At 40.9% G+C, this 27,198-nt stretch overlaps 2 protein-coding genes across 2 annotated transcripts; one reads left to right on the top strand and one right to left on the bottom strand.

Annotated features, from left to right (window-relative positions):
- Nucleotides 1-9,161: 9,161 nt before the first annotated feature.
- On the bottom strand, nucleotides 9,162-18,302 carry LOC139418042 (ubiquitin-conjugating enzyme E2 B-like). Its single transcript, XM_071167150.1, has 6 exons — nucleotides 18,128-18,302; nucleotides 12,145-12,225; nucleotides 11,679-11,704; nucleotides 11,063-11,152; nucleotides 10,793-10,881; nucleotides 9,162-10,262 (listed from the first exon to the last, which is right to left on the bottom strand). Exons 1-6 carry the CDS (start codon nucleotides 18,169-18,171, stop codon nucleotides 10,134-10,136), a joined length of 459 nt encoding a protein of 152 aa, XP_071023251.1. The 5' UTR covers nucleotides 18,172-18,302; the 3' UTR covers nucleotides 9,162-10,133.
- Nucleotides 18,303-19,221: 919 nt separating this feature from the next.
- LOC139419182 (cyclin-dependent kinase-like 3) lies at nucleotides 19,222-26,919 on the top strand. The gene is made up of 11 exons (XM_071169178.1): nucleotides 19,222-19,389; nucleotides 19,553-19,747; nucleotides 20,081-20,259; nucleotides 20,476-20,588; nucleotides 22,219-22,358; nucleotides 22,527-22,615; nucleotides 22,908-23,052; nucleotides 23,577-23,836; nucleotides 24,084-24,162; nucleotides 26,459-26,588; nucleotides 26,816-26,919. The coding sequence occupies exons 1-11, from the start codon at nucleotides 19,222-19,224 to the stop codon at nucleotides 26,917-26,919; spliced, it is 1,602 nt and encodes a 533-aa protein (XP_071025279.1).
- The last annotated feature ends 279 nt before the right edge of the window (nucleotides 26,920-27,198 follow it).

Here is a 27,198-nt window from a genome sequence, read left to right as displayed (position 1 = left end):
TCAAAGATAGGATCAAAGTAGTGGAATGGGGTAGTGGGTTTTTAATGAGTGTAGGGTTAGTTGGAAGGATGTATTGTTAAATTTTTTTCTAGCACAAAGTACAATGGATTTATACTATAGTCCAGTTGGGGGCGGTAATGCAGCATATTGGATACCAACCGCAGTTAAACCCCACCGAAGAAGAAACTTCCTTCATGGGTCCGAGTTTAGAAGCAATAGCGGATGCGGAAGCATTGTGTGATTCTGTTGGCTCAAGTAAAGTTGGTGAGAATGATGGTAAAGAAGAGTGGAGTAAAAAGGGTTGAAGTTGGAAATGAACAGCAGTTCATGGTTGGAGTGAGATTCATGAGCAATTATGTTTTTTGGGGTGACAGTTTGATTTCTCGAAGATGGTGAAGGAAGACTGGGAAAAATGGAAATGGTCAGAGTGACCAGGAACGGTATGATGTTGATTTCGTGTATCAAAAAGAGAAATCTCTGTGTGGCTTGACAAGCTATCGACGTATGATGTGGAAAGCTTGGATTTTCAGAGTAGGGCAGGGGTTAAAAGGTGTCATGTCAACAAAAAAAAAAAAAAAAGTGTCATCGCTCGTTGGACATAGAGGCTGTGTGGTTTAGGGATAACATTCCAGGAGTGGTAGACGCACGTCGCTTGACCTGAATGATAGATGGAAAGAAGGAGGAAAGACGATCGATTTTGCTGTCTTGATTAAATGGTTCTCCTGGCTTATGTAAAACTTGGGTATGTGAGATATGCGGTGAGACATTATGTACAGAAACCGCTGCAGTGTTACAATTGTAAAACGTTTGGACACGTGGCAAGTGTTTGTCGAATAAATAATAGTCTGAAGCACATTGCTGTAATTGTAATGGGAATCACTTTCCCGGAGTGCCCTAAGATAGAAGTTGCAGTAGCTAGGATCAGGGCTATCTAGCAGGTCTCCTATGTGGAGGCTGTGAAAATAGCTAAAGAAGTGAGTAGAGAAGAGATTGTAGTGGATGTCCCTAAGCCTGCAGTGAATGCTGTTCAGGAGAAGGATCCTGACACACTAAGGCCCAAATCAAACGAAAAGCATTATTTTACTAGCAAGTTAGAATGCATGGTAGTGACCGAGAGAAAACAGAGGGCCTCAAGCATCAATGGCGTCACACGCGCAAAGAGCTTCAAATTAGAAAGCAAGTCTATAAGGGAGGCCGAGATGGTGTCGCTGTGAGAGGGAGTGTTTTCTCACTTGTCCAAGCAACTTTGAGGGTTAGGTGGTTAACAGCCTAATATTGGCTATCAATGTAGCAAGAAACTAACTATAACTGGTTTTAGCTACATATGGCAAATTTAGAGTTAGTTTTTGTCAAGTTAAATGGGAAGAACATGACAGAAAGCCTGACAGAAGACGGCAGGCATGCTAACTTGCTACGACAAGAGCCAAAGCGGCATGGATACACAAGATGCCGCGAGCTCAAGCAAGAGAAAAGACAAGATGGACCAGGACGAGATCCTTGCAACCTCTTTACCTCAGACCCCAAATAAAAATCCACCGGAGAAAAAAGTGAGAGGACATTTCCATGTCTGAACTTTTCTCTGCAATCCAGACCCTGACTACTAAACAAGACGTTCTCCAAAGTTTCCATCATAGAGTGGGCTACTAAAGAAACATCAAAGAAGATTTACAATTTGTCAGACTGTCCGTCAGCTTCACACAGTTGTGAGCGAGAACAAGGAAAAGATAACGAGCTGAAGAAACTGCAATCCCAAAATAATGAGCTGTTGAGAATGTAGCTAAACTTCAATGGTAATCTCACAGGTGGAATCTGAAAATCCAACAGGTAAGAGAGATAGAGGGAGAGGACATTAGGGAAGCAGTCATCAATTTCCTGGGAAAGGTGGCTCTGTGCATCAAAGACAAGCTAAAAGACGTGATCGATGTGATACATCAACTTGGGAAACAAAGGTCTGATGGAAAGGTCACAATGTCATCATGTGCTTCACTATGTGCCACTACATGGTCATCATCTGGAAAATGTTCCAGATGAGAAGAAGCTTTGCATCCAAGAGGCTCTGATATCGCAAGATCAGACAGCCAGGGAGAAACTGTGGCCACATATACAGAAGGCTCGACAAGAGAGAAAGAAGGGTTCAAGGGCCCACACACGTTCATCGAAGGAAGAAAAATTACTGGTCAACTCTGGTGACATGACATGAACCACACTCGAACTGTGAGTACTGCCAAGAGTACATTTACTGTTCGAACTATAACTTAACTGAAAAATAAAAAAAGGGTTTGTTTAAGTGATGATGCCCGAGAAGACAATGTTTGGATATATCCTCCAAACACCAGCTTCGAGGGCATTATCACTTTTATACAATGGGTTACCAACATTTTCAAATAATGATTAACATATTTTCATTAAAAACGTTATTGTGATGAATTTATTCATACTATTTCATCCTTTGACTAGATGTAGTCCCGACACAAATCTAGGGTTGCTACCCAAGCCGGATGGTCGTTTGTTCTATTGGTTCGGTTGCCAGAGACGCGACCCAGTCGTTCAGTCTTTCTGTCCTTTATCTATGGACGCAACCCAGTCGTTCGTTCTAAATGTTTCATTTCCATACTGGTTGGCAACCATCTTATCCCTTGCTTGCTAGCTCGCCAACTACGGCTAATTTACTGTCACGTCAAACAGTGCAGACAGAATAACAACAGTAGCTGCATTCGCATTTGTTTAAGCTGTTTTCTAGTGACATTTATTTGAATACATCCATAACAATGAGCTAATGAGGCGTAATTTCGCCTGGCATAGAAAATGTGCTCTCTTGTCAGGACACTGTTGTTCAGAGGAGCTAGCCAACAACAAAGCTAACACAATAACTTCAAACTGAAGCTGGAGACTGCAAACTAGCTGCACTTCGTTTGAAATTTTTTCAATTTACTTTTTTTTATACATATATACATGTTTTATACATATACATGTGTATATATATCCATAAAACTGATGCATGCTGATTCATGATTTAGACTGGCTGAGAAATGCTGCCTGTCTGCCTGTCTGTCTCATCCCGACTCCCGACAGGTGAGGGTCGCATCCAAAGAAAGCCAAAGGACAACCCCAAGATTTTTTTGGGGGGTACAAGGGGTGGCCGGCTGAGCCACGGGAAGAGCCCATGAGAACACATGGAGCACAAGAGCACATGGAGCAGGCGATAGAGAAGTTGTCAGTCGACCCAAGGAGAGTGCCAGAGCCCGCATGGGAGTCGATGGAACAGTGTGAGGAAGAATACTGGAGAATGGAGTTGGCTAGGAGTATGCGGTAGCGCAAGCGTGCTGAAGAGCGGGTCATCAGTCCGGTGCCATATGTGACGGCTCCATGCACCAGTCCTGTGCCGGTTCATCGCACTCGCCATGAGGAGCGTGTCGTCAGTCCGCTGCCAAAGAAACCCCAAGATTATTTTGGGGGCGGGCACATGGAGCTGGCGGTCGAGCAGTGGAGAGTGCCAGAGCCTGTGTGGGAGTCGGAGGAGGAATTTGATGAAAGATTACGGAGAGAGGCGGTAGCGACGATACTGCTGCAGCACACTCATCCTGAAGTGCGTGTCCCCAGCTTCCAGGAAAGGCGTCCAGTCCAACTCCAGGGCAGGAGCCTTCCTCTGCGCTGGTGCCCAGTCCAGGCACGGCGTTCATCCCGGCGCCATGGTCGGATCCGGGGGGGGGGGGGGGGGGCTGCGACCTGCACCGGAGCCGCCACCGACACTAATCACCCCCCCTAACCCCCCATTTGGTTTCAGGTTTTGCAGCATCTTTGGGGGGGGGGGGGGGGGGTACTGTCACGCCCTGACCATAGAGAGCCCTTGTTTCTCTATGGTGTAGTAGGTCAGGGCATGACTAGGGGGTATTGTAGTTTATAATTTCTATGTTGTGTTCTAGTTTATATTTTCTATGTTGGTGTTTTGTATGATTCCCAATTAGAGGCAGCTGGTAATCGTTGTCTCTAATATGGGATCATATTTAAGTAGCTATTTTTCCCACCTGTGTTTGTGGGATATTGTTTTGTGTACCACGTAGTCACGTTTAGTTGTTCGTTTATTGATATATTTGGTTTTGTTTAAGTTTTTCTTTGAATGAAATATGTGGAACTCAACATCCGCTGCGCCTTGGTCACGTTCTTGCGACAGCCGTGACAAAGTGCCCTTTAAGATTCTACATAAGATATATCCATGTAAGTCTGTTCAAATTTGTTGATATTGATGATATCTGCATCTCAAAAATGTTTAAAATCTTACACACTTCTATTAAATTAAAACTGTGCTAGGTTTTTGGGAAAACCTTGCAGCATACTTATTTACCTTTTTGAACACTACCCATGTTTTTGACATGAAGGATATATGTTACTATTGCAATGATAACAAGACCATTGAAATTATTATTTTTTTTTAAAATTCTTGTTGCCAAATTCTTTATGCACACAAAAAAAATCATAATTTTGTATAATAAAATAAAAAAACATCAAGCTACAAAAAAGATATAATAAAATAAGCATTGTGGTGGAAAATGCGTAGGTCATTTGTAGCAAAGTAATTTGAGAAATTAATATGTTATGCTTAGTTGACTAGCTAAAGATGTAGTTTAAAATGTATTGGGCAGTAAACTAAGGTTTCAGTCAAATAGGCTATACATTTTTTTACAAAGCATTTTGTACCATGTTTTGGGCTGCTACCATGTTGTGTTGCTACCATGTTGTCGTGTTGCTTGGTCTCGCTTTATATGTGTTGATTTATATTTTGTATTTTTAATCCCAGCCCCCTTCCCCGCAGGAGGCCTTTCGCCTTCTGGTAGGCCGTCATTGTAAATAATAATTTGTTCTGAACGGACTTGCCTAGTCAAATAAAGGTTAAATAAAAAATCTTTAAAAAGTTACAAAAATGCAGCCTACCTGTATTTCGATCACATATAGCCGAGGGCAAGCTAGGCTGGAAAACTAGAGCACTCCGATTTCAAGAGGGAATGAGACAAATTAAATTCTTTATAAACAGTGCATTCTGAAAGTATTCAGACCCCTTGACTTTTTCCACATTTTGTTACCTTAGCCTTTTTCTAAAATGGATTAAATAAAAAATGTCAATCTACACACAATAACCCATAATGACAAAGCAAAAACAAATTGACATGTTTTTGCTATTAAAAATAAATAACTGAAATATTACATTTACATAAGTATTCAGACCCTTTACTAAGTACTTTGTTGAAGCATCTATGGCAGCGTATACAGCCTCAAGTCTTCTTGGGTATGACGCTACAAGCTTGGCACACCTGTTTTTTGGGGGTTTCTCCCATTCTTCTCTGCAGATACTCTCAGGCTCTGTCAGGTTGGATGGGGAGCGTTGCTGCACAGCTATTTTCAGGTCTTTCCAGAGATGTTTGATCAGGTTCAAGTCCGGGCTCTGGCTGGGCCACTCAAGGACATTGAGATTTGTATTGAAACCACGCCTGCGTTGTCTTGGTTGTGTGCTTAGGGTCGTTGTCCTGTAGGAAGGTGAACCTTCGTCCCAGTCTGAGGTCCTAAGCGTTCTGGAGCAGGTTTTCATCAAGGATCTCTCTGTTATTTGCTCTGTTCTTTGCTCTGTTCATCTTTCCCTCAATCCTGACTAGTCTCCCAGTCCCTGCTATTGAAAAACATCCCCACAGCATGATGCTACCACCACCATGCTTCACCGTAGGGATGGTGCTAGCTTAACTCCAGACGTGACGCTTGGCATTCAGGCCAAAGAGTTCAATCTTTGTTTCATCAGACCAGAGAATCTAATTTCTCATGGTCTGAGAGTGTTTAGGTGCCTTTTGGCAAACTCCAAGGGGGCTGTCATGTGCCTTTTACTGAAGAGTGGCTTCCGTCTGGCCACTCTACCATAAAGGCCTGATTGGGGGAGTGCTGCAGAGATGGTTGTCCTTCTGGAATATTCTCCCATCTCCTCAGACTAACCCTGGAGCTATGTCAGAGTGACCATCCGGTTCTTGGTCACTTCCCTGACCTAGGCCCTTCTCCGCCCTTCACTTGGCCGGGCGGCCAGCTATAGGAAGAGTCTTGTTGGTTCCAAACTTCTTCCATTTTAAGAATGATGGAGGCCACTGTGTTCTTGGGGACCTTCAATGCTGCAGACATTTTTTGGTACCTTTCCCCAGATCTGTGCATCAACACAATCCTGTCTCTGAGCTCTAAGGACAATTCCTTCGACCTCAAGGCTTGGTTTTTGCTCTGACATGCACTGTCAACTGTGGGGTGGGACCTTATACAGATGTGTGCCTTTCCAAATCATGTCCAATCAATTTAATTTACCCCAGGTGGACTCCAATCAGGTTGTAGAAACATCTCAAGGGTAATCAAATGAAACAGGATTCACCTGAGCACAATTTCGTGTTTCATAGCAAAGGGTCTGAATACTTATGTAAATAAGGTATTTCTGTATTTTATTTTGTAGAAATGCGCAAACATTTCTTTGTTAACATTTTCTTATTTAACTAGGCAAGTCAGTTGAGAACAAAATCCTATTTACAATGACAGCCTACCCCGGCCAAACACCGACGACATTGAGCCAATTGTGCGCCACCCAATGGGACTCCCAATCACTGCCGGGTGTGACGCAGCCTGGATTGGAACCAGGGCCTGCAGTGACGCATTATGCACTATACAAGGGCTACATAGCGAACATAACAAATACAACTGTTTATTCTGGAATCTCATGACAATTAAGTTGGCATACACTACGCAGTGTATGTGAATTGACGCTTTTTACTCTCGCACGCAAGTTTTGACATGGTTTCGGCTTAACAGTGAAGAAGGTGGACTTTGTAACATTTATTGCGCAAGTAATAAATTGAACTACTCAAACGAATAAAAAATCTAAGAAGCTAGATATCATTGTGAAGGCAGCAAAATGCTTTCTGGATCTCCAGGACAGGCGAAATTGTTACAGGGAATACTGAATGAAGAGGCCACCCCTCCCAGGTTCCTGAGCCCGTGTAGGGATCTGAATATACCTTTGAAACCGACTGAAGGAGTAAAGTTTTTGTTTACTTTAGACATTTAGAAGTATCTTTTTTCACCTCTCCCTTATCCCTGTTATTTTGAGTAAACGTTTATCAGTTTTCACCCCATCCAGTAGATGGCAGACCGCCAGAATACCATAGAAGGAAACGCTTCCTGCCTTCGGTTCTGCTTCTGCGTACAATAATTTTTGTGTTAGGAAGTCTTGTGTACCTGTCGAAATGGCCGAGGGTGATATCGAGGAATTCATTGAACAAAACAGGCATTTGTCCGAGCTTGTAGATACATATCGTGGTATCTCCGAAAGTGAAAAACATTGGAAGGCCAGGAGGGCATTCCTATTCAGAAATATAAACGACTTTGAGGACCCACACATTGATCAGCTACTTGCTTTGTCCATGGTATGGGCCAACAACGTGTTTCTTGGCTGTCGGTGAGTTAACAATAAATACCCATCGCGTGCATTGACTTCTTGACTTGCTATTTAGCTAAAATGCATTTTAACTTAATATACCAAATGAATGGCATGCAATATAGGTAGCTGACTAACTGCTGTTCCTGTATGTTCTCTCAGATACAGTCCAGACCTATTGGAGAAAGTGAATGAAATGGCTGAAGGAATTGTTGTGGAGGATGCCCCTGTTTTCAAAACCAGAGATGAGATCATGAAAAATCAGGTTGGTTATATTTCATATCAAAATAATGCTTCCTCTTCCTGCCTTGCCTTCTTTCATGAACACAAATCTAGAAAAGATAAGACAGTTGAAAGCAATTAGGCTGGTGTCTAGTCTCTAGCTAGTGTAAGGAGACACAACCATAATAATTTTGTCTCCCTTTTTCAGAAACGATGAATGTATGGATGACCTGCTCCGTTATGGATGGATTACGTTACTGTCCAACTTTACGCAGCTGCATATGGTTTTAAAATGTTATTTTAATAACATGCAAGCTTCTTGTTTAATTTTTTTTGTGTATTACAACATGTAACACAAGCTAAACATTTTATACATTAAAATAATTTTAGGTGACTTGCCTGATTAAATATCTAATAAACTCGAGGCCCATTATGAGAATAAAATGTGTGGGAAAATGTTGCAAGAACGAAGCATGGTACGGCCAGGAATATGCCGTGTGATGAGTTACGCGTTTTACATGTTCAATCAAAGTCTGCAGCTGTGCATCTCAGATTCAAATACCATTTTGAAGGTGTCCAGAAAAGGGCTTTCCATTTGGTCTTCACATGTTCTCCCAAGTGACCCCAGGGTGAACATTGTACTACCTTGATTCCTCCCCTTTGCCTCCTCAAAACGCATTGAACCAGAGGGGATAAACCTTAGATCTTCTGCGCCAATGTGCTTTCTACAGTTTGTGCTGGGATGTAGTTATGTCCAAATTGTAGGAAACTGAACCTTTTTGCAACAAACAAGTTTCTATCAAACAAATTCAGGTAGGTCTGTCCCCGTTCCGTATAAGAAACATTTTTACGACAACTGACCTAATGAATACACTCCAGGGGTGTATTCAATTAATTACAGAAACCGTTTAAGAACCAAACTGAGCATACGAAACGGAGGGACCTACCTGAATGAGTCCTACTGTGAGCCAAAATTGTGTTCTCCGTTGCAAAATGTTTTGCAATAGAATCAGCGTAATGAAAGGACCTACTTGAATATGTTCAACAGAAGCTTGTTTTGCTCCGTTTGGTTCTTAAAACAGTTTTGTTATGAATTCACCACACACATCAGGCCCTGAAGCGTGCCCATTGGGCATTAAGGGGAACACTGCCCCCTGTCAGTCTTATCTACTACCTCTGGTTGCACATTCCCACAGATCCCCGGTCTGCATTTGGCTCTTGGGAGGTTCCTGGTGGACTGCTACTCCCCATTGAGGATGCAGGGATGAGTATTATTTACCCTAGTCCCATCAACTCTGGACCTCAACCAGTTCCACTCCTTTTTTCATTGTTCCCCTCTAATCAGAGACTAATTTAGACCTGGGACATCAGGTAGAAAAGAAAACCAGCAGGCTCTGGACCTTGTGTAAGAGTTGAATATCCCTCCACATAAGACACACACAATGCCACAGCTGCACTCAAGTAAAACAAATGAGCTGAAATCAAAATCATCTCAAAGTCTGAAAAATTTGTTTTATGTTTATACAGCATATAAGTAAGTATACATTGTTTTGTTTTTAGAGTAAATTCACAAATGTATAACACATCCCTTCTCCTAAGGTGAAATAAACCATGAGCTACAATATGACCCGTACTGTCTGTCACAACAAAAAAATCTCAAGCAAGCTACCTTTCATTGGGTACAAGATAAAGTGAAGAGAAATGCAAGCGTGAAAAAAACATTTCCAGGCTTGGAGAAAAAGCAGATGCATGGATTTGTGTTGCAATCAGCCCTTACTCTGTAGTCGTGATGTGTCTGGTTTCCACTATCTGTCCATGTTCCTAGATGAGCCAAACTCCAAATGTCCTCTTACAAGTGCCACTGTACTTGAACTCGATAAAACTGTTACAGATCACATCAGCCATCTTTTAGAAAAGGTTGGCGACCAGTTTATTTTTTATTATTGTCAACATGCAGAATGCCCTAGTTATCGTGATGAATTGTACTGACTCCTTTTATTCAGGAAGGTAATTTGAAACTACTACCAGGATTGGGGCAAGAGAATCTGTCTGCTTTATAGCTGGACAATTGGTTTCAAATTAATGCTACATGACAAACGCTGCAGAATTTGAGGAAGCCACTCAACAAATAATGTTTTATGGTTTTCTACCAATTAAGTTCTGTTCAAACCAAGAGATGTTAAAAAATAAGTCTGTATAAACTAAACAGTAACAGCATCAATCCAACAAAAAATATATATTACAAATTATGCTTGCAATAACTTATTTCACATCATGCAATAAAAAAAACAAAAATCAGATTTTCCTCAGTTGTATTGGCAAGCAAGTAAAAGTCCCTACTTGTTTTTTTATTATTTTCTGGTGGCACTTTAGTTCTTCTGATGTTGACTTCTTTTCTTGGAGGAGCTAAATGAAAGATGTAAGTATTTGATACGAGTGATGAGAAGCCGGGGTGGAAGATGTGTTAGGAGTCCACCCAGCTCTGCTCCACGATGGCAGAAACTCTCTTCTCATACTCCCGCTTGTTTTCTTGATAAAGCTGTGCAGCCTGGCTGTTTGCTGGACTGTTAGGATTTGGCTCATCCAACAGCGACTGTCGACACACACACACAAAAAGAGTGATTGAATGTACCGGTATGAAACTGGTTCTTGTACCCTACACCAATATAAAAAAAAGTGTGGTTCTTGGACCCCTACACCGGTATGAAAGTGTGGGGTTCTTGGACCCTACACCATTATGAAAAAGTGTGTGGGTTCTTGAACCCTACACCTTTAGTGAGGTAGCTGAGTCACAGTCTTATGAATATCGAGGAGCAGAAATACCACAACAAAATCTACAGCGGGACTATCTACTAACCCTTACTCTAACCGTAAACTTAGCAAGCAGTTTGCTTATCAACCGATAGTATGACCATCTACAGATGGACTATCCAAATAAGGTGTGACCCAAAGGTTGCTGCTATGATCAGATATCTACTCTGCAGTGAATTGTTTTCCCCACAGAACATACTGCAAAACAACAATGAAGTACACTACATAAAGAAACTTACATTTGTAAAATATAGAAACACACAGTAATATATTATGATGTCAGACTGATAGAGGAGAGGATTACAAACCAACCTGGATAGACGTCAGAATGGACGACACATCATATGTGGGGCTCCAACGATTCTGAAGGATGTCTAAACATATACTGCCATCTGCATAAACTACGAGATCAAAATGATTGTTTTAATTTCTAAGAAACATTTATACACAATCATGAAACAGAATAGCTTACTCTCATTAAAAAGCGAAATGCTGAAAAGTTCATAATGTGTTCCCTATCCCATCAAGAACATGGCTAAAGTATTTAGGACATCTTGAATGTGTCCATAAGGACTCTCTTACCATTTGGGTGAAACATTTTGGAGATAAATCGAACCGTGGGTGGCTTGTTAGGGTACTCTTCTGAAAATTCTATCACAAGCTTAAAAGTTCCTGAGGAGACAAGTAGAAAAAAATTAGTTGTCACATACACCGGATAGGTACAATGAAATGTGTTGTTTTACAGGGTCAGCCTTTGAGACAAAATAAATGTCTTGTCCACTCCCACCAGTCTGACATGACTAATATAAGCCTGAATATGAAGGCTCACCCAGTATATATGCAAAACTCAAAAGGCAGCAGAGTCATGAACCTGTCAAAATATATCACACTTTAGAATGTATTTAGTATTATTCTTTTTTAACCTTTAACTAGGCAAGTGAGTTAAGAACAAATTCTTATTTACAATGATGGCCTATCCAGGCCAAACCTTGACGACGCTGGGCCAATTGTGCGCCGCCCTGTGGGACTCCCAATCACAGCCGGATGTGATACAGTGCATTAGACCGCTGCGCCACTCGGGACCCCAAAAGAATACGACTTTGCTCTTGGTTAGGACGATTGCAACCAGTTCATGAGTTAAAGTAATATTATGATAAACTAAGTTTAGTAATTGATTTAGTAAAACATTTTTACTTACCATCCTCAAACGGTGTAGCCACAGGCCTGCAAATAAAGGGAGGAACAATTACTTACACTGTAACAAATTCATATTAGCGATTTGACCCTGACTACCAAAATAAACATATTGCCACAATACCACTCCTTATACACTCCCCCGTTGTAACAATTACAATCTTGATACGGACTATTAATAGCACATTACAATAGAAGGTCAATTAATGAGAATGACAATACCATACATTACTGGGATTAATACAAATGCTCTCATTTCTAATTAACTCTATATATGGCACACTGGCCTTCCACAGCTCAACAACTACATGTCACCATCTAGCCTAGCCCTCAGCCAACACACACACACACCTCCCTCTCTGACTAAACCACAGCTCAACTTGCCCATATCCACGTTATCCGTACAGTCCTGGTGCCATGCCAGGATGATCAGACGGGCAAAATGAGAAGGGTGGCTTTAGAACACTCACCCAAAAATAACCGCGTTCCAAAGCATGATGTTATTCTCTGATGGAGCACCACTTACACCAGTTGGTGGGTCTTCTTGAAGTCTGAGGAAAGAGAAACGGAGAGGAAACAATAGAATTAAACTTAAAACCCAGATGACTGTTTTTAGAAACAAGAAGATATCTATGTGCCTTCTTCTACCATGAGTACAAAAGTTATGTGAACAAGAAAATAGTTCAACTGAAATGTTTCCATTGGATTGGTGACAGATTTTAATGCAAATATTCTCAAATCTGCACATAAAAAATACGCACATTTTCCCACCAATGATGTGTCCATCAAATTGACTTGTTGCAGATAAAAGGCTGTGCGTGATAGCATAGTGCACATAAAAATAACTTGCGGTTAAATTTCCATGTATTTTCAAAGCTACTGATGTTTTGTCACAAAAGAAATGTTGCGTTATAGTGAATGTCCCCACTCAGATCTTGGAACGTGTGCTCTAGCCAACAGCTCACAGATACAGTGCAGGTAGGCCACCTACATGAGATTATTATGGAAAAAATAATTATCTATTTTTTGTTGTCAAACGGCAGCCAAGCATCAAACATGTCACCAGAATAAGACCCTCAATATTTATTGGAAAGGCTCATCACCTTGCACTTTCACCACCCAGTGAAGTTCCTAATTTATTTCATCTGTAGCCTAATAAACTGAATGCTTTCACAGTGGGAGGATCACACAACATATCGCATACTTCGATATGATGGTTATAATATCAATTAGAGGTTGACCGATTAATCGTAATGGCCGATTAAATTAGGGCCGATTTCAAGTGTTCATAATCGGAAATCGGTATTTTTGGACACCGATTTGGCCATTAAAAAAAATTAAATTATACACCTTTATTTAATCTTTATTTAACTAGGCAAGTCAGTTAACACATTCTTATTTTAGATGACGGCCTTGAAACAATGGGTTAACTGCCTCGTTCAGGGACAGAACGACAGATTTTCACCTTGTCAGCTCGGGATTCAATCTTGCAACCTTACAGTTAACTAGTCCAACGCTCTAACCACGTGCCTCATTGCATTCCACGAGGAGACTGCCTGTTACGCGAATGCAGTAAGCCAAGGTAAGTTGCTAGCTAGCATGAAACTTATCTTATAAAAAACAATCAATCAATCATAATCACTAGTTAATAACTACACATGGTTGATGATATTACTAGTTCATCTAGCGTGTCCTGCGTTGCATATAATCGATGCGGTGCGTATCGTTGCTCCAATGTGTACCTAACCATGAACATCAATGCCTTTCTTAAAATCAATACACAGAAGTATATATTTTTAAACCTGCATATTTAGCTAAAATAAATCCAGGATAGCAGGCAATATTAACCAGGTGAAATTGTGTCACTTCTCTTGCGTTCATTGCACGCAGTCAGTGTATATGCAACAGGTTGGGCCGCCTAATTTGCCAGAATTTTACGGAATTATGACATAACATTGAAGGTTGTGCAATATAACAAGTATATGCCACCCCTTAGATAAAATACGGAACGGTTTCGCATTTCACTTAAAGAATAAACGTCTTGTTTTGGAGATGATAGTTTCCGGATTCGACCATATTAATGACCTAAGGCTCGTATTTCTGTGTGTTATCATGTTATAACTAAGTGTATGATTTGATAGAGCAGTATGACTGAGCGATGGTAGGCAGCAGCAGGCTCGTAAGCATTCATTCAAACAGCACTTTCGTGCGTTTTGCCAACAGCTCTTCGTTGTGCGTCAAGCATTGCGCTGTTTATGACTTCAAGCCTATCAACTCCCGAGATTAGGCTTGTGTAACCGATGTGAAATGGCTAGCTAGTTAGCGGGGTGCGCGCTAATAGCGTTTCAAACGTCACTCGCTCTGACACTTGGAGTGGTTGTTCCCCTTGCTCTGCATGGGTAACGCTGCTTCGAGGGTGGCTGTTGTCGTTGTGTTCCTGGTTCGAGCCCAGGGTGGAGCGAGGAGAGGGACAGAAGCTATACTGTTACACTGGCAATACTAAAGTGCCTATAAGGACATCCAATAGTCAAAGGTTAATTAAATACAAATGGTAGACAGAGAAAGTCCTATAATTACTATAATAACTACAACCTAAAACATCTTACCTGGGAATATTGAAGACTCATGAGGCTAAATTTATTTTATTGATGTATTATATTAAGTCAAAATAAGTGTTCATTCAGTATTATTGTAATTGTCATTATTACAAATAAATAAAATCGGCCGATTTACCAGTATCTGCCTTTTTTGGTCCTCCAATAATCTGTATCAGCGTTGAAAAATCATAATCGGTCAAACTCTAATATCAATATTGGCACATGAAAAAAGGTGTTTCCACTGCCATTACTCACATAATTAATTTTACAGACAAAATTATCCAACTTGTCTAGCATATTTTGTCACTAAATCCAGCAGTGTCATTCCAAAAACTCACCACATAAAACAATTAACTTTAACAGCTTTCCTTCATGCACAAGGTAAACTGTATTTCTCAGATCCATCTACAAGTCTCTACAGAAAATACCACCACAATTAACCCCATTTACTGTTAGCTCCCTACCCACTGTAAAATGAAAGGCTACTGCACAGTGCTGCTATCCATTGTGAGTCACATTTTAATTATGCTTTATTAGGGTAGTAAGGTAATGTTGTTGTTCCCTGCAAGGAAATCTTGATGCTGTCAGATACTTGACTTGTGATGTAGGCTACAAATAACAAATAAATATCTTATGAACAATGTAGTTCTACCAGTATGTGTTCTGTGAGATTTAATTCAAAAAAACATTGATCAAACACACAATGCTTATCAAGGAATGCTCCACGCTCCAAGGCCTATTGGTGGCAGAGGCAGCCAAGTAGAGTAGGGTAGGGTAGAATAGGATTATAATGTTACTATACAGTTGAAATCAGAAGTTTACATACACTTAGGTTGAAGTCATTAAAACTTGTTTTTCAACCACTCCACAAATTTCTTGTTAACAAACTATAGTTTTGGCAAGTCAGTTCGGACATCTACTTTGTGCATGACAAGTAATATTTCCAACAATTGTTTACAGACAGATTATGTCACTCATAATTCACTGTATCACAACTCCAGTGGGTCAGAAGTTCACATACACTAAGTTGACTGCCTTCAAACAGCTTGGAAAATTCCAGAAAATGATGTCAATGCTTTAGAAGTTTCTGATAGGCTATTTGACATCATTTGAGTCAATTGGAGGTGTACCTGTGGACGTATTTCAAGGCCTACCTTCGAACTCAAACTTCGAAGGTAGCTACCTTCGAACTTCGAAGGTAGAACTTAAACAGCCACCACTAACACTGAGTGGCTGCTGCCAACACACTGACACTGACTCAACTCCAGCCACTTTAATAATGGGAATTGATGGGAAATGTAAATATATCACTAGCCACTTTAAACAATGCTACCTTATATAATGTTACTTACCCTACATTATTCATCTCATATGCATACGTATATACTGTACTCTATATCATCGACTGTATCCTTATGTAATACATGTATCACTAGCCACTTTAAACTATGCCACTTTGTTTACATACTCATCTCATTTGTACATACTGTACTCGATACCATCTACTGTATCTTGCCTATGCTGCTCTGTACCATCACTCATTCATATATCCTTATGTACATATTCTTTATCCCCTTACACTGTGTACAAGACAGTAGTTTTGGAATTGTTAGTTAGATTACTTGTTATTACTGCATTGTCGGAACTAGAAGCACAAGCATTTCGCTACACTCGCATTAACATCTGCTAACCATGTGTATGTGACAAATAAAATTTGATTTGATTTGATTTGAACTCAATGCCTCTTTGCTTGACATCATGGGAAAATAAAAATAAATCAGCCAAGACCCCCAAAAAAACATTGTAACAAGTCTGGTTCATCCGTGGGAGCCATTTCCAAACACCTGAAGGTACTACGTTCATCTGTACAAACAATAGTACGCAAGTATAAACACCATGGCACCACGCAACCGTCATACCACTCAGGAATGAGACTCGTTCTGTCTCCTAGAGATGAACATACTTTGGTGCGAGAAGTGCAAATCAATCCCAGCACAGCAAAGGACCTTGTGAAGATGCTGGAGGAAACAGGTACAAAAGTATCTATATCCACAGTTAAACGAGTCCTATATCGACAACCTGAAAGGCCGCTCAGCAAGGAAAAAGCCACTGCTCCAAAACAGTAATAAAAGCCAGACTACGGTTTGCAACTGCACATGGGGACAAAGATCGTACTTTTTGGAGAAATGTTCTCTGGTCTGATGAAACAAAAATAGAACTGTTTGGCCATAATGACCATCGTTATGTTTGGAGGAAAAAGGGGGAGGCTTGCAACCCGAACCTCATCCCAACCGTGAAGCACGGGGGTGGCAGCAACATGTTATGGGGGTGCTTTACTGCAGGAGGGACTGATGCACTTCACAAAATAGATGGCATCATGAGGTAGGAAAATTAAGTGAATATATATTGAAGCAACATCAATACATCAGTCAGGAAGTTAAAGCTTGGTTGTAAATGGGTCTTCCAAATGGACAATGACCTCAAGCATACTTCCAAAGTTGTGGCAAAATGGCTTAAGGACAACAAAGTCCAGGTATGGGAGTGGCCATCACAAAGCCCTGACCTCAATCCTATAGAAAATATGTGGGCAGAACTGAAAAAGCATGTGCGAGCAAGGAGGCTTACAAACCTGACTCAGTTACACCAGCTCTTTCAGGAGGAATGGGACAAAAATCACCCAACTTATTGTGGGAAGCTTGTGGAAGGCTACCCAAAACGTTTGACCCCAGTTAAACAATTTAAAGGCAATGGTACCAAATACTAATTGAGTGTATGTAAACTTCTGACCCACTGGGAATGTGATGAAAGAAATAAAAGCTGAAATAAATCACTACTATTATTCTGACATTTCACATTCTTAAAATAAAGTGGTGATCCTAACTGACCTAAGACAGGGAATTTTTACTAGGATCAAATGTCAGGAAAAACTGAGTTTAAATGTATACTTCTGACTTCAACTGTATATGCACATCTACACGAGTCTCCATGGAGTTCCTAAGTATCACCTTTTTCCATTGACAGGTGTGCTACAGACTCTTCTGGAGACAGACATTGAGATGCTATAGTGTAACTAATTGGCTTGCCCAGGCAGATGCCATCTGGAATCAAACAGACGGTAGCTGCGGGTTTGTCCTCATCAGGAATAAAGGCCTCCTTCTGAAATCTATGCCTAATCCCAATTTTTGAAGTTTTTCCTTTCACATAACTGAATACTTATACTATTGCCTAGATAAAATGGTGCTGAATGTTGTCCCTAAATACATAGGTCTGGAAATACGGCATACAAGAGCAGGGCAACACAATCAGAAATTAGGGTTGTGTAACATCTGTCCGGCCATCAGTACACTGAGATTAGCAACCTAGCTAGTTTACTAGTAGTTTAACTCAGCTAGCACAGCCTTTTTTATCGATACCTACCAAATGTATTTGATTTGTATATAACGTTATTAACTTACTAAGTATTTGGCTAACTAAGAGTTTAATTCCCTTACTAAACTTAACTATCTAACGTTAGCTAAATGCAGAGGGACTGACAAGTTCGATTTAGCTAGATGTACCTAGCTATAAAAAAAAATAAAAAACAAGTTAACGTTAGCTGGTTAGATAGCTAACATCTGTATGGCAATATAGTTATAGCATGCATTCTAGCTGGCTAATTGAAGCAACATTATTGACCTAGTACTACAACTGGTTAGGTATCAGACAGCCAGTACAAAGTACTCAATTAATGACTGGCTCTATGATTAGCTAACGTTACCTACAAACAACAGTGTACATGTACTGCAGGCCTCAAATTAGCTAATGCGTTAGCTAGCTAAATACAACACACAAAAGCAGAGCCAAAACGTTGCACTACCTTTTGAAATCTCTCATAAGTCGTCTTCTAGCCGGAGTAGACATGATTCAAAACGTAAAAAATTATACTTTGGTCATAAAAATCTGTCGAAACGGTATTATTTTGGGTAAATCTTCCGTCTGTGCCCTTTTCTTCTCTCCAAAACAACTACAGTGACGTCATGTACTTCCACAGGGGAAACAAGCAAGAACATTCGTTTGGAATAGTCCACTTTCACTATGAGTAGTGTGAATGTTATCAAATTAACACATTTCATCCAATATGTGAACAGTACATGCAATTTACACGACACCTATACTTGGTTAGTATTCAAAGTGTCGTCTATCATACATCACATAAACGGTTGTTTGTTTTTATTTCACAAGCTAACACTTTCCTCAAGAAATAATGGTTTAATCCCAACTTCATCACTTCATCAGTCACTCGACCAGTTGCAACATGGATACCTGTGCAAAGAATACATATGCTGATGTAGTCTCTGAAGCATTATTTACATTTCATCAAGTCATGTGTAGCAAAGAAACCATATATCAAGTTGACCATGTGTCCATGGTTATGGTCATTTCTTGGTGTAAAGACTAGTTTACATGTCAGCTCAAACCTAATTATTCACTTGGTTAATTCCCCTGTATCCATGTAGAATGTTCTAGAACGCCTCTCAATTGTTATCAACTTTGCCTGTTGTTATGGTGACCACATTCTAATTTCACACCTTTTTGTTTGTGACAGAATTATTCTGGGGTGGAATAATTCTGGGAAGAAAACCTGAAGTGTGTTTTTCAAACATGAAGTGGTCTGTCAGTTAGAGGCATCGTTTATTTCAAACATGAAATTGTGTAATTTATGAGAGCAGTAAAGCCAGGAGAAAAAAATACATGAACATAATCTTTGTATCTACCCAGCAGTAAGTATTTTGACCACATTGTGTTTTGTGTAATCACGTTGTAGGCTATATGACCCTGTTTTCACTGGTCATTTGAAAGTATTACACTAGATGTTGTATGCATTTTGTATGCCTTTATATCTGTTTATGCTTTGAAATGAATATGAATACATTTATCCATATGTGCTCAAGGACAGCCCACTGAAGGAAGATGGATATGTATGAGAACCTTGGCGTCGTGGGTGAGGGGAGCTATGGTACAGTGATGAAGTGTCGACACAAGGAGATTGGACACATTGTGGCCATCAAGAGGTTCAATGACAAGGAAGAGGACAAAACCATGAAAAAGGTTATCATGAGAGAAATAAAACTTCTGAGGGTGAGGAACTTATTGTTCAGTTCCACATAAAGCAGCAGGGTTGCTGTGACTGTCTCAAATATTGGGTACAATTCACTCGTTGGCTACAGTCCAACTAATGTCACATCCCTGATAACAGCATACTACTACAACATTAATTCTGTTCATATATGTCTTTACACAGAAATTTCGCCATGAAAACCTTGTGAACATGCTGGAGGTATTCCGGTTCAAGAAGCGCTTGTATGTTGTCTTTGAGTACATTGACCGCACAGTTCTGGAAGACCTAGAGAGATATCCTCATGGTTTGGACAGCAAGCGCCTCAGAAAGTACATGTTCCAAATTCTACGAGCCATGGATTACCTTCACACCAGCAATGCAAGTATTCCTCTGTAGCTCAGTTGGTAGAGCAATCCCAGGATAGTGGGTTTGATTCTTGGGACAACCCGTGCGTAAAATCTATGCATGCATGACTAAGTTGCTTTGGATAAAAGTGTCTGCTAAATGGCATATATATTATTCTCATTTCATAGATTCTGCCTAGTGAGTGCACAGGAAGATATACAATACAAGATGTGCCAACTGACAAGTTTAAAACTACGAGTTTAATTAGCTATTATGAAGGGTGTTGAACAATATTAAAGAAATAAACTTGTTGACAGTAAAGCAGTAGTTCTTCACTGGCTTGAAACATGCATCTTTTCTCAACAGATCATTCACAGAGATGTCAAACCTGAGAATGTTCTTGTCTCTAACTCTGGGGTGGTAAAGCTCTGTGACTTTGGGTTTGCCAGAGCCTTGGCACCGACTGGGGAGCCTCTCACAGACTATGTGGCCACGAGGTGGTACAGAGCCCCAGAACTTTTAGTGGCAGACAACACTTACAGCAAGTGGGTATCAAGCAGAACCACAGATCTCAGGGCAGTCTACATCTTGAATGTATTATGGAATAAGACCACAGTAATTATAATGTCAAACTTTCTAAGGGTTGCTCATCATTTTGGTACAGATATATCATGTTTATACCACAGCGTCGTTGAATACTCGTTTCTGATTGGCTAGAAGGACATTCTAGAATGATATATTCTTTGTATTTTCTTTACTAGACCTGTAGATGTGTGGGCCATTGGCTGCTTGATTATAGAGATGGCTACAAGCAATGCTTTTCTGACGGGGACTTCTGACCTGGACCAGGTGCACAAAATAGTCAGCAAAGTGGGTAAGTACAAACCAATGGGTATGTTAGCCTGAGTGACAGTCTGTTTCTGCTATCATCAACTCCTAGTCACTCATTGTCATTGGCTTAACAATGACTAAAATAGATCTGAGACCATGCTAAGGGTGTGGGCATCAATGGTGGAAATGTGGACTTGATAACATCTGAGGCCTCTAATATTGTAGATGTAATTAAAATAACTATTTACACTTAATCAAGCTGCTGTCCATTCTCCGAAGGGAGCACAGATAACCTAAAGCTTTTCCGACATCAGTAGGGCAACAGGCCTGCTAGGATTTCACCATTGTTGAAAAGTAGGTCACAAAGAGACAAAAAGGCAGTGTAATCTGTATCCCAAATGGCAGCCTATTCCCTTTATTGTGCACTACTTTGACCAGGGCTTATAGTGCTCTGCTCAAAAGTAGTGCTCCTGAATGGCGCATCGGTCTAAGGCACTACATCTCAGTGCTAGAGGTATCACTACAGACCCTGGTTCGATTCCAGGCTGAATTACAACTGGCCGTGATTGGGAGTCCCATAGGGCAGCGCCCAATTTGCCCAGTGTCGTTAGGTTTGGCCAGGGTAGGCCGCCATTGTATTAAATAAATCTAAATCAAATAGATAATAGGGCTATTTGGAACATCATCATTTTTTCCTGGTTAAGAGCCCCCCAATGAATTTGGCCCTATCCTAACGCTTAACAGATTTTACATCGTATGTCGATTTGTGGCTTAATACGGGGGCAGAGAGGGACAATTGGCTTCGTTCTATAAATAAACTTTATTCAATCCTTGGCCAGCAGTGACAAATAAACCAATGCTGAAAATGAACTGTGGCATTTTGGCTTTTATCCAGGCCTGTACAAGGAAAACCCCAATGATCCTTTTGGCATTTTGGCCCTGGACATAAGCGCAAGCTAAATAGAGGGGAGTGAGATAACACTGCTGTTTTTAGTTGTTCCTTGGGTGTTTTCATTAGGATAACTGACTTGCCGGGGATACACATGCCTAATACTGTGAGAGAGAGATTAAAGTGATCCCTTCTGTATTAGAGAGTCTTTTAGCAGGTTCAATCTGTGTTTCATTAATTCTCTTTGGTGGAATGGGATACTCAGGCTATTTGACTCTCTAATCCGCCCCAGTGTGTATCTCTCTGTTTCCGAAAAGAGAGGCTCTCTGGAGGGAGCTAATGTCAGAATGTTAGTGAAGATTGAAGCCACGGGTAGCGAGGGACGGAGAGGCCGACATACTGTCTCCTCTCTTCCACCAGCGGTCTGTGGACAGAACTCATCCTCCCAGCAGAATGAAAGAGCTATTTACAACACTCTCTGTGTCACAATAATGATTAATTACACTTCATGGTGATGTGATGGCTGCCACCACGCTGATTGCAGGGGATGTAACCAGTGCCATGTACTGTCTATCAATGCTAATCAGAAGTGAAGCTATGTGATTGTACAGCTAATTATCTTGTTATAGTGTCGTTTTACTACTGAATGTGTGATGGTCATAATTGGGTTACATAGATAATTGAAGTACTGTACAACGATTTGAGGAACGAGAACCTCAGGATGGCTCCCCTTCTATTATCTGTTATGTAATGGTATATTGATACACAGGTGTTGTCTTGATAGGGCCTTTGACCCGTCATCAGCAAGACCTGTACTTCCAGAACCCCATCTTTGCTGTGGCCAGCCTTCCTGAGGTTCAGCTCCTCAGGGACCCCAGGAGGAAGTACCACAAACTCCACTTCTTAGTAGCTGAAATAGTGGATGTAAGTCTACAGAGAGATAGTGAAGAATGTGTAGGGAGTGTAACAGGAGTTTGTCTTGAAGAATTCAAGGAGGATTTCCAGGGCAGGTCACATGGTCAGGAAAAAGCCTGGCCCTAAGAATGTGACATGAGTTGTTTACTTTTACAGTAAAGGTCTTCTTTGTTTTAGTCATGCCTACAGATTGATCCATCTCACAGGGCTGCGTGCTCCATGTTGCTCGTTCATCGGTACTTCACCAAAGACGGGTTCGTTGAAAGGTGAGTCAGGTCCGGTCAACCTTGCATGTCTAGTGTACTTGGAGAAGCAATTAGCTTGTAAGAGAGTGGAGTGAGATTCTTGACCTACATTCTGACCTGCTTACGTACAAAATGGGGATGTGATTCTACATTGTCATAGTGTCATAGTCTGGCCACACACACGTTGTTTTGCCTTGTGTTGCTAGCCTTGAACTTTCCTTGAAATGTTCTAATATTTATGGGATACTGTTTAGTAGTTGTCATAATGTCATGAACTGCAATTGACCTGAATAACTGCTACTTCCTGCTTCAGATTCATACCAGAGATACAGGCATTGATACTGAAAGATGCCAAGGTTAACAGCATGCACTGGATTCATAGTAGCTCATGGGAGCCACCAGAGGACCAAGGAACAGGAGTCTTGTCCTCATCCTCATGTAACAGAAAGCCAGTGAAGGTATAAACTACATGGACCCTTAGTCAGGGCGCAAAGCCCTAAGATAGCACTGTATTCTACATTTTACAGGTCTGTTCGTTTAGCACATGCTCTTACCCATTTATATGTGCAGTAAGTGGGCAGAGCAACTAAGTAAATAAATCAAATCAAATTGTATTTGTCGCATGCGCTGAATACAACAGGTGTAGATCTTACAGTGAAATGCTTACTTACAAGCCCTTAACCAACAATGCAGTTTTAAGAAAAATAAGTGTGAAGTAAAAAATGGATAAGTAACAAATAAAAAATAATAAAACAAATAATTAAAGAGCAGCAGTAAAATAATAGTAGCGAGGCTATATACATGGGGTAACGGTACAGAGTCAATGTGTGGGTGCACAGCTTAGTCAAGGTTATTGAGGTAATATGTACATGTAGGTAGAGTTAAAGTAACTACAAGTCAAAGCATATATACGGTGTTGTAGAAATATAGATTTACAAGATCTATACCAGTCGGCCATACTGCACATGGACTTTTGTTTTAGGACACTGAGAAGGACCGACGTGGGAAGGAGCCTGAGCAGAAGCATTCTAGGGCAGGCAGGAGGTCAGAGATCAGGATGACCTGCAGCCCTGTCTCATCTCAGACAAACAGACAGCCCTTTACCTCCACCTCTACCTCCATCCCAGACCCCCCTCAATCTCAGGACAAGGCTGTAGCCTTTACCATGCCCCGCATCAATGCCAGCAACAATCTTTTTGCTGCTGTCCCCGTTCCATGCTGTATGGAAGTCACCAAATCCCGGTCAGTGGCTCTCAGATCAGAGAGTTATAGGTCGCTTTATCTGGTATAGTGTTGTTCAGAATACCACCCAGTGATTTCAGAGTAGCTGTATCAGACTCACTAGATCCAGTACTTCCAAAGTGTATATTCTTAAACTCAATTCATCTATTCTGGACGTTCTGTAATTTCATCCTGGCAGTTCTTGAAAAGCATGCTTTGGTAGGGTATACCAAGTTAGAGATGCTCATGCTTGTGTCTGTGTTTGTAGCACTGATAAGGTAAAGAGACGGCCGAGCCCTACTGACCTGGCCATGGGGAATAGTCAGCTGACTGATGCCCTGTCTCAGGTAAGTAAGGAAAGGTGTGTGCAGTGCATGTAAAGGGGAACACAGACACATGAAAACAAGCAAGTGAATAAACAAAAAGATAAAATACCAAACCTTCTATTATATAACATGCTTGACATCTGGCCCAAGCCTACAGTATGTCTGTAACAGCAGGTGGGTGCGTGGGTGTCTGTACATGCAACAGTCATTGGGGCTGACAAGCTCTTTGTCATTGTTTCCACTCCCAAAGGAATGCCTCCCTGACTCACCCCACAGTAATGTTGTAGTTTTCCTAACATCTCGCCCGGTATATTAAGAACAGAACATAGTGTCTTATGTGTTTACACCCTTTCTGGCATCAAGTTAAACCTCATGGAAGACAATGTTAACCCACTTGGAATGCAGCCGTGATTACCATATAAAATAATTGGGCGCAATGAAAATGCAAGCTTTTACAATATAGTAGCAAACAACTGTCTAGTTCTTCTATTGTTCAAAATACCTTATGACCTCTACATATATCTTTTTTTACATAAATATTGTGGTTTTGCCCTGACAAGTGTTTATCATAGCTATCGTAGTACAGTTACAGACAAATAGCCTACTGTAAATTCCTGATTATATTTAACATAGATCAGACACACACACACACACATACATACATGTACATATACACATACACATACACATACACATATATATATATACACACAAACATAAACACACATGCAATACCTTCATGTTCTCATTAACAAGTCAAGTATACATTGATTAAATATCTTTATATAAGAATATACACTTTGGAAGTATATAAAGATATTTAATCAATGTACAGTCGTGGCCAAAAGTTTTGAGAATAACACAAATATTAATTTTCACAAAGTCTGCTGTCTCAGTTTGTATGATGGCAATTTGCATATACTCCAGAATGTTATGAAGAGTGATCAGATGAATTGCAATTAATGGTACAGTCCGTCTTTGCCATGCAAATGAACTGAATCTCCAAAAAACATTTCCACTGCATTTCAGCCCTGTATCATTGTTCTTCCTCTGTCAACCATGGTTACCTGCAAGGAAACATGTGCCGTCATCATTGCTTTGCACAAAAAGGGCTTCACAGGCAAGGATATTGCTGCCAGTAAGATTGCACCTAAATCAACCATTTATCGGATCATCAAGAACTTCATGGAGAGTGGTTAAATTGTTGTGAAGAAGGCTTCAGGGCGCCCAAGAAAGTCCAGCAAGCGCCAGGACCGTTTCCTAAAGTTGATTCAGCTGCGGGATCGGGGCACCACCAGTACAGAGCTTGCTCAGGAATGGCAGCAGGCAGGTGTGAGTGCATCTGCACGTACAGTGAGGTGAAGACTTTTGGAGGGTGGCCTGGTGTCAAGAAGGGCAGCAAAGAAGCCACTTCTCTCCAGGAAAAACATCAGGGACAGACTGATATTCTGCAAAAGGAACAGGGATTGGACTGCTGAGGACTAGGGTAAAGTCATTTTCTCTGGTGAATCCCCTTTCCGAATGTTTGGGGCATCCGGAAAAATGTTTGTCCGGAGAAGACAAGGTGAGCAATACCATCAGTGCTGTGTCATGCCAACAGTAAAGCATCCTGAGAGCATTCATGTGTGGGGTTGCTTCTCAGCCAAGGGAGTGGGCTCACTCACAATTTTGCCTAAGAACACAGCCATGAATAAAGAATGGTACCAACACATCCTCCGAGAGCAACTTCTCCCAACCATCCAGGAACAGTTTGGTGACGAACAATGCATTTTCCAGCATGATGGAGCACCTTGGCTCGGGGAACAGAACATTGATATTTTGGGTCCATGGCCAGGATACTTCCCACACCTTAATCCCATTGAGAACTTGTGGTCAATTCTCAAGAGGTGGGTGGACAAACAAAAACCCACAAATTCTGACAAACTCCAAGCATTGATTATGTAAGAATGGGCTCCCATCAGTCAGGATGTGGCCCAGAAGTGAATTGACAGCATGCCATGGCGGATATCAGAGGTCTTGAAAGAGAAGGGTCAACACTGCAAATGTTGACTCTTTGCATCAACTTCATGTAATTGTCAATAAATGCCTTTGACACTTATGAAATGCTTGTAATTATACTTCAGTATTCCATAGTAACATCTGACAAAAATATCTAAAGACACTGAAGCAGCAGACTTTGTGAAAATTAATATTTGTGTTATTCTCAAAACGTTTGGCCACGACTGTATACTTGACTTGATGAGAACATGAAGGTATTGAATGTGTGTTTATGTTTGTGTATATTTTTATGAATGTGTTGTGTTTGGTTGTATTGCAGAGTGACAGCCATAATAACCTCCAGGTTGAGATGTTCAGTCTGGCTAAAAAGAAGGTGAAGTCAGTGAGAGATGTGCGCTTCCCTGGACTTCCTGTGTTTGGCCACCAGATGGAGCTGAAGTTTACAGATGGTAAACAACGTTGTCTTGGTTTCAGTTCTCTATCTTGTATTTTACTTGTCTTTCTACTAAATTATGTGATCCCCTGTAAAGCTTTGGGTAGAAGTTGTAATTTTTCTCAGATCTTGGATCATCTTCCTCTCACCAAATCTTAACCATAACTGATAGAGGTATTAGGAAAACACAAATTGACCTTAGATCAGTGTCTAGGGGCAACTTGACCTTACTCCCACTGTAAGTCAGCTCCCACTGTAAAGTCAGCTCCCACTGTAAAGTCAGCTCCCACTGTAAAGTCAGCTCCCACGGTAAGGCAGCTCCCACGGTAAATCAGCTCCCACGGTAAGTTATCTCCCAAGGTAAGTCAGCTCCCACTGTAAGTCAGCTCCCACGGTAAGTCAATTCCCAAAATTGAATCTGATACTAGACTTGAAGACACATCATTTCCAAAATGAATCTGTCTGACTTAATTGAAAACTAAAATAAATTGTCCCAAGACTGAACGAGAATGAAACTACAGGGCTGTGTAGTAATGTTACCCTAGGATTAGGGTCGGAGTAATGTTACCCTAGGATTAGGGCCGGAGTAATGTTACTCTAGGATTAGGGCCGGAGTAATGTTACTC

The sequence above is a fragment of the Oncorhynchus clarkii genome, chromosome 10, assembly GCF_045791955.1.
Source record: "Oncorhynchus clarkii lewisi isolate Uvic-CL-2024 chromosome 10, UVic_Ocla_1.0, whole genome shotgun sequence".
In the NCBI taxonomy this organism is placed as follows: Eukaryota; Metazoa; Chordata; class Actinopteri; order Salmoniformes; family Salmonidae; genus Oncorhynchus; species Oncorhynchus clarkii.
Note: the sequence above shows the minus strand (reverse complement) of the source record. Positions and strands in the feature narration are given on the sequence as shown.